The 14329-nt window shown below is 36.8% G+C and overlaps 1 protein-coding gene and 1 long non-coding RNA gene across 2 annotated transcripts in view; one reads left to right on the forward strand and one right to left on the reverse strand.

Annotated features, from left to right (window-relative positions):
• Positions 1-1602: 1602 nt before the first annotated feature.
• Positions 1603-14329, reverse strand: part of TCTN3 (tectonic family member 3) — a 30924-nt gene continuing 18197 nt past the window's right edge. Inside the window, exon 14 of the mRNA XM_036886471.2 lies at positions 1603-5436. Within this exon, the coding sequence (XP_036742366.2) occupies positions 5200-5436 (237 nt within the window). The 3' untranslated portion in view covers positions 1603-5199. The remainder of the gene's footprint in view (positions 5437-14329) is intronic.
• On the forward strand, positions 8230-9699 carry LOC130684617 (uncharacterized). The gene is made up of 2 exons (XR_008998966.1): positions 8230-9011; positions 9460-9699. It is a non-coding gene; the product is annotated as an uncharacterized LOC130684617 (long non-coding RNA).

Here is a 14329-nt window from a genome sequence, read left to right on the forward strand (position 1 = left end):
GGTTAGCTTATTGCAAAAGGCCAGGTAAGAAATGATGGCCGGGAAAAAGGTTCCAGCAGAGGCCATGGGGCACTTTAAAAGGAGGGAGTGCTGACGACAGTTACTACTTCAAAGTGGGAGGGTGAGAGAAGAGGAGGGGTACTTGCAAATGTGATGGTGCTGCAAATACAGTGAATTGAAACATTTGATGAGAGCAGTTCTTAGGGGTGAGGGATGAGGACAAAGATATTGTTTTGAGCACTTTGGGTTTGAAGTAGAGTTGGGGATATAAAAGAATAAAACTGTCCTCCAGTCAAGTTTCATGTGGTACTTCAATTTTTAAGTCTCTCACGGTGGACTTGGAACAGATTAGGTGATTGTGGGTAGAGCTAAAGCCATAAGGAACAGAGGCCTTCTCCACTGAGGAAATCCTGTTCTAGTTCTCTTAAATCACACAGCACCTTAAGGTAATTGCTTGTCTGCCTTCCCTGCTACAAGATAAGCTCCTGAAAGCAGGGAAGTATATTCCTGGCATGTAATAGACATTCACTAAATATTTGATAAGTGAATGAATTTAACTTCTTTGGGCTTAGTTTTCTCAAATAAGAAATGGGTTAATAACACTGTAGCTGTCTATTCCATAGGGTTGTTAAAAGGATCAAATATGGAAATCCTTTAAGATTGTACAAATATTTTATTATTATTAAAAATAAGGTTTTTTACAAAAAATTAAAGTATCATTGATATACAATCTTATGTTGGTTTCAAATGCACAACATAGTGGTTCAATATTTACCCATATTATCAAGGCCTCACCCGCTCCAGTGCGGTCACTGTCCATCAATGTAGTAAGATGTTACAGAATCATTAACTGGCCAACCTATGCTGTGACTGCGAATTATTATTTATATTTGTATTTATATTATTTATATTTATAAATATATAAATATAAATATAAATATATTTATATTTATATATTTATATTCTAATTTATATTCTGCCCATCTGCTTCTTTTCCCCCTCTAGACTTCATTTGTGTACATCTTGGTGGAAAACAGCTTTCTCAGCCCTACAGTATCCTCAGTAAGTGCCTACTCCTGATGACTTCTAGTCTTGGTCCCAGTTCCAAATTTCTAGAAGAGAACATTTTAGCAGCCTAACGTGGGCCAGGACTCCATTTTTGGTTTAGTCATCTGTGGCAGGGAGAGGAGGGGTCATGCAGGTAACGGGAACCGGGAGGCTGGGCCCACCCCTTCAGCAGAGCTCTGAGTGATGGGAATTCTTGACAGGGAGTAGGCTAGCTTGCTACATGCATTGGCAATGACAGGACTTAAATGAAAGCGGTTTCATCCATACTATGCAACATCACTCTGTAGTTTCACAAACAAGGCTGCCCTCAGAAGTACCAGGAAAGCTTTTAAAAAATACAGACTCTTAAAGACTTTTCTTCCCACCAGTAAATCATAATCCCTAGGGGTAGGGTCCAATCAGTATTTTTATGAACTCCCACAGAAGATGATGACATGACTGGTATTTACAACCTCTACTTTAAAAGACAGGCCCAGCATGATAAACAAATACCTCAATAGAAACACAGGGAGGTTCTTTACAGAGAGCAAATAGTTTCTTCAAAATATAGTTTTATTTTCTCTGTAAAAATCAGAAATGCTTTAAAAAAAATCACCATTTTTGACATGTTAGACTTCCAGACCTTTTGTTTGCCAGTACACATGTATAAATATTTTTTATTTAACAAAAATAGGATCACAGAGTATATGCCTTATCTTGTAGTCTGTTTTGTTCACTTAAAAATAGATCACGAATGTTATCCTATGGCAATAAAGGGAGGTCTACTCAATTTTCAGTGGTTGTACAAAATTGCAATCTATAGACATATTTATTTAACTAATCTCCTATTGTTGGACATTCCTTCCCCCCGCCCCACCGGATAATGTCTACTGAGCAGAACTGCTGGGTCAAAGTTCATGAGCATTTTTAAGGCTTCAAATACATGTTATTACATAGCTACCTGCCCTTCTCTCCAAGTTTCTACCAGTTTGTATTCTCATTAAAATATTTGAGAGTACCTCTGTCCACACCTGCAGTGGGCTGGCTGGGATTTTAACTCAGTTCTATCCAAATTGTACATACCCCTTTACAGTAAAATTTGCTCTTAAACTGAATACATTAATACAATAGAGGTCTTTTATGTACTAAGTTAAGTTACCTGTGTAAATAAAGGAAGGGAGCAAAGAAGACTGCATTACTCTATAGATGTTTAAAAATGTTTTGAAAGTTTGTTACAAAGACAGTGACTAGAGATTAAGTTGATCATAAAATCTTACCTAAGGTATGTTAACCAGCTGTGTAACTGGAAACTAGGTTTATAGGCTAATGAAATTAGCAGAGGGATAGAGAGGAAAAGAACCCTTGAGGTATTCCTGCCTTGGAGGAACAGATGTGCTGATTTCTGATGTAAGATCTCACACAGTACAGTTTATAAAGGCCTGGTAGATCAAAATGAGGTATCATTCACACCCACTAGGATGACTAACATAAAAAAGGACAATCAAGTGTTCACAAGGAGGTAGTGACATTGGAACCCTCATACACAGCTGGTGGGACTGTAAAACTGTGCAGCCTCTATGGGAAGTTAGTTTGGCAGTTTCTCAATAAATGAAATACAGTTACTGTATCACTTAGCAATTCTACTCCTAGGTATATATTCAAGAGAAATAAAAATGTAAATCCACGCACATAAAAATGAAGTACTGATATATACAACATGGATGAACCTTGAAAATACCATGCTAAGTGAAAGAAGCCAGACACAGAAGGCCACATACTGTATAATTCCATTTACATGAGATATCCCAAATGGGCAAATTAAGAGACAGAAAGTAGATTAGTAACTGCTAGGAACTAAGAGAAGGGAAATCGGAAGTGACTAATTGGTATGGCATTTTTTAGGGTAACAAAAATGTTCTGGGATGAGTGGTGATGGGTGTGTAGCTCTGAATATACTCAATTACTGAACTGTGTACTTTAAAAGGATGAATTTTATGGTATGTGAATTATATATGAGGTGTAACTTTTTGGTAAAGGCATAGAATGGTTTCCTAGCTCTTGGGCATGGAAATAAGCATTTGAATAAAGGAGTAGAGGGACCAGATTCTGGAAAGGACTCAGGCTGTTGGGAGTGGATGAGACATCTCCTACTCTTTAATTTAGGATAAGCTGTCATGTAAGTTTATTTCCCATTAGGAATCCCAAGACAGAGAACCTAAATACTATAACAGCTTTATGGTCTGTTTTAATATGTCTCCTTGGAGGCAGGGTTGCTGAACTGTAATGTCTATGTAACAGACTCTAGCGGGAACTGTGTATCAGCTTCTGAGCTCCCAACTCCCCTTGTGCAGTCTCCCTGGTACATAAGCACTTCCTCCTAGTTTAGTAGTAACTGCTACAAGAACTTTACCACTTTCTTTCAGGTTTTGTTGAGGTACTTTGGAATGGGGCAAAATGATAAGACTATCAGAAATGGCATTTACAATCATCATTTTCTGCTCATAAAGCAGGGTTTATTGTAACTAAGTACATGCTTTATTAAAAGACAATTTTAGATTCAGATCATTAATGTGTTATGGAAAAAAACAGACTATCTCCCAATTCTATTGGCCTGGCTTTCAAGTCCCCATATGATGAACTCCCATCTTATTTATCCCATTTTAGCACCTGTCCTGCCCATTCAGTGTTTTCTCCTACAGTCACTTCAATCTCCCAACCCTTTGTCCACACAAGCCCCCGAGACTTCACTCAGACGTCTTTGGCTCCTGGGACTACCTCATCCTTCCCATTCCCTCTCCCAATCCTACCCATCCTGCCACATTCAGCTCCAATCCCAACACCTCCTCAAAGCTTGCCCCTCACTAATCTAGGCTACACTGATTATTTCTCTGAACCAATGCGTCCCCTGTATTACATGTCAGTCTTCCCCCACTACAACGTCAGCTTGCTGAAGGGCCATACCTTACAATTCTGTGTTTCACAGAGTACATGATCAATACTATTTTTACTAGGACTAAATATCCTATTATATCCTGTTTTTAATAAAGGGGACTTAAAAGTTTAAGACAATTAGATATGATACATCTTCCATCAAAATTTCTTAGTTACAAGGAGAGCGTAATTCTGCTCTAGGCCTAAACCTTTTTATGTTACCTGTTTGCCAAGTTTTCTATCATAATTCATAACCCTCCACCCAAGAATGATAATAGGAAATTACCTTTTTAAGTAGTCTTCTCTGCAAGACAGAAGCAGTGAGCTGGCCATGCTGGTAGAGGTCAAGATGCCTACAAGCACTGCTTTGGCTAAGAAACAGATCTCATGCTGATGCTGACTCAAGTCAGCGCCACAGAACAGGGGTCTTCAGGGAGTGTGATCTCCCAGGAAAAGAACCCAAGGCCCTAGATTTGAATGCTATTATACTGTGCATGAAAAGTTTTCACTTTTTAAAAAAAACCTCGCACACACACAAATAATCATGAAGCAGACCACATGTTAGTTAACTTCTGTGTGCTGCTGGAATTAGTACTATAAAGCTCTATTTAATTTTTCTTTACCACAAAGGAGTGAGGAAAGAGCAGAAATGAATGGTAGAGCCACTTGCTGGTAGAAAAGGGGGCTGGGTTCCACATTCATTTGGAAATTGAGTAGAAAGAATTGTTCTCCACCCTCACGCCTGGACAGAGAGTAGCCCAAGGGAGTAAGGAGGAGCCAGACAAAATGTAAAGCCAGCAGTTTTCTGTCAGCCCCTCTCATGTCCAGTGGGCATCGGTCCCTGAGTTCTCCTGGGGGCAGCTGGAATATGTTCCTTTTGATGCTGGGCCCAAGTGTGCCTGTGAGCAGATGGATGAAGATCTTGCAAACTTTTATTCAGGCAAAACACCCCTGAAAGTCTTGAGGAAGCTTCTTTACATTCTTCGCTGCTCAAGAAGGAGGGAACCTAATGGGTATCGTGGTCTGCACAGTCCTATGATGAATAAGATATTTTTACTGCTTTTCTAAAATCCCTTTCCTATGCAAAGATTCCTCAGTTAGGTTCTCTATTATCCTAAATGTGCTCCTCTCGTCATGAGGGGGTAAGGACCTATTTAGCCAAGGCAAGCAGGCTGCCTCAGAACTTCCCATAGGGAACACTGAAATCTGATTCTTCTTTTTTCATTTAGTCTCTAGGTTGAGAACTCTAAGAAGTAAGAGACACAGGATAAGGATGGGAGAGACTGAGCCTTTTTGAGACTCCACTCCTCTGCTGAGCACCACTTTGAAGGGAAAGAAGAAGTCAAATGGCAATTTCCAGCCCATTCTGGGTTGGCCTCTCGGAGGCTCTGGCTTCTGGGTAACGTCCACAAAGGTCACAGCAGTTGTCAAAGATACTTCTGTTACTTGTTGGAAATCCTGCAGGGAGAAAGTTCGTAATAGGTCAGGACTCGGTACCCATTCAGTGCCCTCCAACTTGACTGTTATCACTACTTTCTATGAAGAAATACCAAAATCAAATTGCTTAAGCAAGATAATACCTTTTTCTCATATTGGTTCTATGTAGTTCTCCTTCTGTGATACACAAGGAAAGAATTTCTTAGCAGCAGTCCATGACAGCGAAACTATGAACAAGTACACCTATCTAAAGGCTGACTCTAGCTGCCCCACATCAGGGAGCTGCCTGATATCAGCGGCCAAATGGCAAAACTGCTGCTGCTACATGCTTAGCAGCTTTACCTGGTCAAGTCCCAGAAGGCTCTGGGCTCTGAAACAGTACACATATACCAGTGGAAGCAGCAGTGGCGATTTTATTCCTTCTTCAATTACAGAAAAAAAATGTGAAACTTCATGGAAAAAACAAAAATTTCAGCAATGTAGATTTAAAAAACCCATCAGATCCACAGACTCTTAGACTTAGAAAGGATACTCCCAACCGTCCACCAATTCAAGCCAAATAAAAACAGATGCTCCCAGAAGAAGGGACCTTGTCAAGCAGACTCATGTATCTGATCTAATAGACATAACTTTTGGTAGATATTGTTGTAGCTGGATGGCTGGAACATGTTTATCTAAAATGAATTCCTTTTGTTCCCACTCTGTGCTTACCAAGCAAACTTCTGATTATAATTTTACAGTAAATAACTATCTTGAACCAGAAATGAAGATTTTCTCCATTCACCTCCTTTACTTTGATGCCACATACAATCTGTGTAGTCTTTGACAACAGTCAATACCAGGCTCTGGGAACATAATTTTGCCTGGAATAATCTTTCTCTCTATTTATTTTTAAAGTGGGTCTGGGGCCAATGTTGTAATAATCTTGCATGTCTTATTAACTCTGGACTTTTTTTTTTTGAAACAGTGAAGCTCATGAGAGACTTGGAAAAAATATAACTTCTGAGGAACTGAAAGAACCACATTCATTCCAAGGACAGCCAGCTTAGGCTGAAGCTGCCAAGGGAATCCTGTTTCCAGCCAGGCATGAAGACTGGCTGAAACAAAAGTGGGCAAGATTTAACTTACAAAATGATTTACTGTTAGGCCTCTAATTTTTCCCTTTGGGGAGAGAATATATACTCAATTTTGGGGGTAAATCTTTGCAGTTGACATTATTGATGCATATTAATAGTGTTATTTAATCTCATTACAGAATGCCTCGTGAGCTGCATTGGCTGGAATTGACAGAAATATTTTGGGATGGGCAACAGGGAATGAATTTTTAGTCTCAGGTTCAGTGTTGGCTAGGAGTTGATTTAATTAATATGTGGTTCTGATTTGTCTCCTGGGGAGAAGGCACATTTTAAATTGCCTGCTAGCAGTCCTAAGAGGATATCCAAAGGAGCTGTGGTTGGAATTGGGATGGTGGGCTCATGACAGAAGAACAGTTTTATATTAGGAAGCCCACTGCTGCATACCCAAGTCACAGCCACCTACTTAATGTTTATTAGTAATAATGCTGATTATTATTCTTTAAATCTCTGCCTTTTAATTGGTTTCAAATTCAGGTAGGAAAAAGAGGACTGTCATTGGCCCCTTCAAACTCAAAGATCAGGCAAAGTTTGGAGGCTTGAGGTCAGCTTGTACCCAGAATTAACCTCTAAGACTCCTATGCGCCCAAGAAGGCAATTTTTAGACCCATGTCTACTCAAATATACATACATATGTACATGTACATATGTGTGTGTGTATTTTTTTAAGTATATGGTGGTATTTTAATGGCTGGGAAACCCTACATGATAGAAGTTCCTTTTGAACTGAATTGTTTTTTGACTCACCCAGGATACAGGCTTATCAAGAGCTACTCCTGATTTGATTTTAAGATGGCAATGTAAAGATGTCTCTTCCCTCTGTATCTCAAAAACCACTCCAATTCAGTAAGAAACAGATACATAAACTCCATCTTCACTGAAATGGAGAGACATCACAATATGTGAATTTAGAAAGCAGACGGAAATAAAGTTTCACGAAGGAAATGAATGCCGAACCTAAAAGCCTTCGGAGACTAGAAGCAGCATGTCTCTGCAGGGTCCTGAGGCTCAGTGACAGGGTACACGGGGCGGGGGTGGAGTGAGGACCTAAATGGCTACCAAATGATACTCCCTCAGTACAAACAGGCAAGTGCCCTGTCCCTACTTCAACAAGACACTGGGCAATTTAAACCAGACAATTTTGGATTTATGGATATTGGGTGTAAAGAAGGGCAGAATGAGGTATGTGACTAAAAATAAGTAAAATATTCTGTACAATGAAGAGTGTGTGTGTGTGTGTGTGTGTGTGTGTGTGTGTGATTATTAAGCATGTGATAACAATTGAAATTTCTCAGAACCAAGTTTACAAAATAAAAAACACCATAGATTGTTTGGTATAATGAATAAGAAAAGACCTACTCAAGGCATAATGTTGTGGAAGCTTCAGAGTACTAGAACCAAAAAGATCTTAAAATAGCTTCTGAACAGCACTATTGGAAACTAGAAGACAATGGAATGATGTCTTCAAATTGTGAATGAAAATCATTTTCAATCTAGAAAGTTATACCTACCCAAATGATAAATTGATATCATGATGATGGTGGTTGAATGAAGTTTTATCTAAACATAACTAAAGAAAAAAAGGGTACTTTACATGCACTTTTTTTTCCCCAAAGAGGTTATTAGAATTTGAACTCCACCAAAACAAGAGAGTAACCAAGAGAAAGGAAAAAGTAGCATCCAATAAACAGTGACTGTGACACATGTAAGACACAAGAGGAATTCCCAAGGTGACAGCCAAGTTCTATAATGGGTGCTGAGCAGTGACCAGTCCATACTACGTCAGGTGATGGAGGTCTCCACGAAGAAGACTTGCAGGACAAAGTACAACCAATAACACTGTATAGCAAGTTCAACCATTTGGAAAACTTCTTTGAGAGTAATTCTATAGAGCTATCAGAAAGCATGAGAAGTCTTGGCCTTTAGCTCAAAGAAAAGTGAAGAAATGAAATGAGATAATTATTCACTTCAGGAAGAATAAAAATCTTTATAAAAATTTAACTACTTGGCTCAGCATACTTACATAAACATAATAATGAAACACTGGATACTGATTTAATGAAATATTTTGATGTAAAAACATTGGAAGAGTGGTGGGAGGGGTATAGGAGCAGAATAATAGAGCTAAATTACCTACCAAAATAGGGAGTCAACAGATGACCTATAAACTCATGACTGAACAGGTAACAGCACAGTATTGCTTAGAAATCGAGGTACTACCAAAGAAACAGAAGAGTTAAAAAGGTAATTCGGTAAGAGCAGGATGGTGACAGAGGATAGAGGACTTTATATTTTGTTAAAAGATCCTCTTTTCTGGCATTTAAAAAATTTCAAAAACCATGTTTAAAAAAAATAAATTACACAATTATTAATTAGCTTGATAAATTATACCATTATCTAGTACTGGATTAATTTGTCAAGTAACTCTGAAATATAAAATAGGCTTCACAATTCCAATAACTTGTGTTGTCCCAGTCCAAGGGTGTAGGGGCCGGCCTACGGCCGAGGCTGAGTCCCACTATGGCTGAACACCGCCCTTCCACTGTAGCTGACAAACGCCCTAAGATGGCGCCCGCTTCCTGGGCGCCACCCTTCCTGGTTTGGTGGCATTAGCATAAAGAAGTTGCTCCTATAGGCTTGCCCCATGCTTCCGCGCTCGTGCTCAACTCATGCAGAAGGCATGCTACCAATCAGCTTAAAGGTCACGCATGATCTTGATCACCATAGGCCAGCTTCCTTTATATAAGGCATAAGCAGGAACGAGAAGCTCTCTCTCTCCTCTCATTCTTCTCTCACTCGCTCCCTCCGGCTGTTGCTTCTTCTCACTCACCTTCTCCCGACCTTCCGAGCAACAATAAAGAACTGAAGTGAACCAGGTCTGTGTACGTATTGCTGTCGTCACCGCCACAAGGAGCGAACGCGATACAAGGGAAAGGAATGGGGTTTTCATAATCCTGTGCCCTTAGCTCACTGGCTGAGGGCCATCTGGGAGATGGCACAGTTCCAAGCACTTTACAGGCAAATTGGGTTCTAGTAGTTTGAGGGCAGCCTTCCAAAACAGACAGAACAAAACGTAAGGGGAAGAAAACCTCAGGCACACCCACCAAAGCAGAAAAAAAAAAAAGTGTGTGTGTGTGTGTGTGTGTGTGTGTGTGTATGTGAAAAATACCTTTGTAGGTTACTACAGAAAAGCAAAATTACATTTGGTAATCAGCAGGTTATCTATCACATGTAAGATAAAAAAGAACTGAATGTATTGCCCGAACTAAAAACCTATCCATTATTGACTAATTCACCCTCAACTTCCATGTCCAAGCAATGAAGTCCTACCTATGACAACCTTAAGTCTCTGAACTCTGCCACTTCCTGCAGCTGTGGCACAGCCCTCACCTGGGCTCAGGCTATGAGAATTCCCTTGTGAATTTCTTTAACAGTATTTTCAACTTCACCTCAATATTTTCCCCCATGTTCCATGATGGCATGGACAATGTCTATCTTGTATACCATGCTATACCCAGTACTAACCATGGTACTTGGCATAGAGTAGGCATTTAATACTCTTTTTTTGACAAAAGAGGTATTTTTGGAGATAGGGAACTAATATAAAGTAACAAGAGATAATAAGTCACAAGGTAGAAAGTATTCCACAGCTATTTAAGTCAGCAATTACAGATCACTTTGACCCATTGTCTTTCCCATCACACTAACTAGGATTCCTAAAGGTTGTTTCATTCATTCACTCATACTTTTATTTATTAAATAACATTTCAAATGAAATGCTTATTCTTTGTATATTAAAGATATTGCCTCAATAATTGTGTGGATGTTTGGGACAAATGCAGTCTAGCAGATAATCTATTAATTAAAAAGAACCTGAATGCACTTGCCAGGTCACTGGTTAATACTGAATGCTATTAGCCCATTTTAGAATTTGTTTTATTACCACATGAAGAACAAGGTCTTTAAGTTCAGTGTGTTATATATGAATTCTGAAGTCTAAAGTTTTTCTATTTGCATTTAAGTTACATATAAGCAAAATTATAAAATTCACTGTTTAGCATGTGTAGCAAGAGCACTGGGGAGAAGAAAAACCCTTCATCTCATTTCTTTTCTCAAGACACATAGTCAAAAGGCACATTTCTTTACTATGGATCCAGTTCCACTATGTGTGGCTGATTTTTTTCTACCTTAAACTATAATATTTTATATTTACTTCAGAGATTACTGCTTTATTACTTTTAACACTATGAAGTTTAATGAATTTATCTGTATCAATTCTGTTTACATGCAGCAAAATCCTTTGTCCCCAAGTAAGATTTACTTTGTAACAACATGAAAAGTTTGGCTTAGGTTTTGTTTGTTTTTGGTAATAAGAAGTACACCTTATATATTGCTGTATTACATCTTTATCATCAATTTTTAAACCATTATATGTTAATCCTTTATGTCAAATCATTACAAAAGAAACCTATCATTATTAGGGAAAAAGTTTAGGCATATATTTTTTAGCTACATATTTCAGACTGAACTAGAACAAATTCATATTTGGTTCAAGTACGTAACACATAACTGAGCTTTAAGAGTTCTTTATTCTACATATGAAAACTTTGTCAGTACATGTATTGCAAATACTTTCCCCTAGGCAGTTGTTTTTTTTCTTTCATGTTTCTGAAGTATCTGTTTTAATTTTTTATGGAGGTATAATTTATATATAAAATACATACATCTTAAGTATTCAGTTTTATGAGTTTTGACAATTCTCTATGCTATGTAGCTAATGCCCAATACAAGAATTTGGAATATGTCCATTCCAGAGTTCTTTGTGCTTCTTTCCAGTCTATTCCCTGTTCCTCTCCCAGAAGCAATCACTTTCTAACTTTTATCATTAAAGATTAGTTGCCTGTTCTTATACTTCATATAAATAGAACCTTACATTAGATTATGTGTGTGTTGGGCTTCTTTCACTTAAGACAAATATTTTAGAGATTTATCCATATTGTTTTGTGTACTAGAAATCCATTGCTTTATTGTGGAATATTCCATTGTATGAATATACGATAATCTGCCCATTCTGATGATGATGGATATTTGGGTTTTCCCCACTTTTATGCTATTATAAATAAGGTTGCTATGAACATTCTCGTATGAGTCTTGTTTTAGACATATATTTTAATTTCCTTTGGTTAAATGCCCAAGAGTACATTTGCTGGGTCAAACAGAAAATGAATCTGTAAACACCTGATTGTACCATTTTTCATAGCAATTCTCATTCATTCATGGCAATGTATGAGAACTCCAGTTGTTTTACATTCTTGCAAGTTCATGTTATCAGGCATTTTGATTTTAGCTGTTTTAGTGAATATTCTATTTGAATATTCTGGTGAATGGTATCTCACAGCTTTAATTTGCATATCCCTAATGACGAATGATGTTGATCACCTTTTCCCATTTACTGGCCATGTGTTTATATGTTTTTGTGTGTTATCTGTTCAAATCTTTTGTCCATTTTTAGTTTTGTTGTTCTTGCATTATTTATTTGTATGTATTCTTTTTATATTCTTTTGCCAGACAATGCAAAGATATGAATCTTTTGCCAGATAATGCATTGCAAAATATTTTCTCCCAAGCTCTAGCCTTTTTCATTTTCATAATGCTATCATTTGATGAGCAGACATTTAAAATTTTGATAAAGTCCAATTTATTAAATTTTTAGTTTTATGGTTGATGATTTTTGTTTCTTGTTCAAGAAATCTTTGCTTGCTTCAAATTTGCAAGGATATTCTCCTGTCTGCCTTTTATAAGCTTTATGACTCTAGAGTTCATGTATAAGCTTATGATCTCGGCATAAGTACCTCTTGTTAGGGAGTTAGTTCATTTTCCCCTGATAAGTTAACCTAGTACTTCCAGTTTTATTCAACTGTTTTAGTACTGTTTTTAAAAAAGTCTTTTTCCCCTTGAAATGATTGTGGATCTCATTTTGGACTATTTTTTCTTTTGGTTTACTTGTCTATCCTTATACTAGCACCATAGTATGAGATTTAGAGTAAATCTTGAAGTAGAATAAGTCCTCCAACTCTGTTCTTCCCTTCCAAATTGTTTTTGGCTATTCTAAGTCGTTTGCATTTTCATGTGAATTTTAAAATCATCATGTCAGTTTCCACAGAAATACCTTTAGGGTCTTTTTGGGTTTGCATTAATTCTATAGGTCCATTTAGGGACTGATATCTTTTTTTATTATTATTAAGGTATTATTGATATACACTCTTATGAAGGTTTCACATGAAAAAAAAATGTGGTTACTACATTTACCCATATTATCAAGTCCCCACCCATTCCCCAATGCAGTCACTATTCATCAGTGTAGTAAGATGCCACAGATTCACTATTTGCCTTCTCTGTGCTATACTGTTTTTAGGGACTGATATCTTAATGTTGAGTTTTCTCTATGAACATGGTATATTGCTCCATTTATTAGGGTCTACTGTAATTTTTCTCAGTAATGTTTTATAGTGAAGAGGTCTTGTGCTCTTTTTGCTAAATTTGTTCCTAAGTATTTTATGTTTTTTCATGCTATTGTAAGTGAAACTGAATAAATTAATCTTTAAAATAATATCTCTTTATGCTTAGATATTTTCCTAGTGATTTTAAGGAAGTTTAATTATTATAAAAGCAGTAAATTATATTGTAAAAAGTTACAGAATATTGCTAAGTAAACATAAATAAAATGCCATATTTCCTTCACTAATAGCATTTGTATCTTTACTATATGGACACTGATATATGCATTTTTAACCACATGAGATCATACCATATAGGCTGTTTGGTAATCTACTTCTAACAAAATGAACCTCTAACTTTTCATGTTATTAACATTTCTTTCTACCTAAAATATAGTCCATGTTCAAGTTTCCCCAATTATCTATATATGTGCTTTACAACTGTTTGTCCAAATCAGAATCCAATACAAAAACGTAAATGCAAGAAGTGCATCTATATGTTACATCCATGAGTCTCTTAATCTAACATAATCAGATACAGTGATTTCTATTATGATGGTTAGAACTTTATAAAGCATATCATAAAGGCCAATATAAAGATAAATTTTCTGCATTTAAGTACATGATTTTTAAGGACAAGGTATCTGGCATTAACACTATGATTTTAGGAGAACTAGTGATATAAATAAAGTGAAATTAAGAAGAATAATTTCTGAAAAATAATGAATTATTTACATATAAAATTCTTCCAGATAATGTATACACTATTCCTCCATACTTTCTTAGGTACAAAAATATTCGAAGCAGAAGCCAATGAAAAAATTTTAATTCCCTTATTTATTTTAAAGACATCAATGAAATTATCAGGAGTTTCAAATATGCCAAAGAGAATTAATACGTTAAAGAATCAATAAGGTTAATTGTCATATGTCAGGGAGAGATTTCAAGTGGTTATAGGTTTTAAGCACATTGAACAAAAATATAACTTTTAAAAGTTCTTAAGAAAAAAGAGGTAATAAGAAAACCATCCAGTGAATTAGGTAAGGTTCTTCTATGCAGGCTATTAAGAACTGTAGAAGGGGGCAAACTATTTCTATATTCTAATCATTCATTAAAAGATAGAGGCAAACAGTGGTTGACTGTCCTTGAAAAAAATACTTTAGTGACAGAAACTTTACTGTTACAGTGATCAGGTCCACTGGTAGTGTGGTCCATTCTTAGAAGATAGGTCACATTGGTATTCTCCATGACATCAGTAGAAAAGAGAAATACAACTCTTTTTCT

This window comes from Manis pentadactyla, chromosome 8 (assembly GCF_030020395.1).
Source record: "Manis pentadactyla isolate mManPen7 chromosome 8, mManPen7.hap1, whole genome shotgun sequence".
Taxonomy (NCBI): Eukaryota; Metazoa; Chordata; class Mammalia; order Pholidota; family Manidae; genus Manis; species Manis pentadactyla.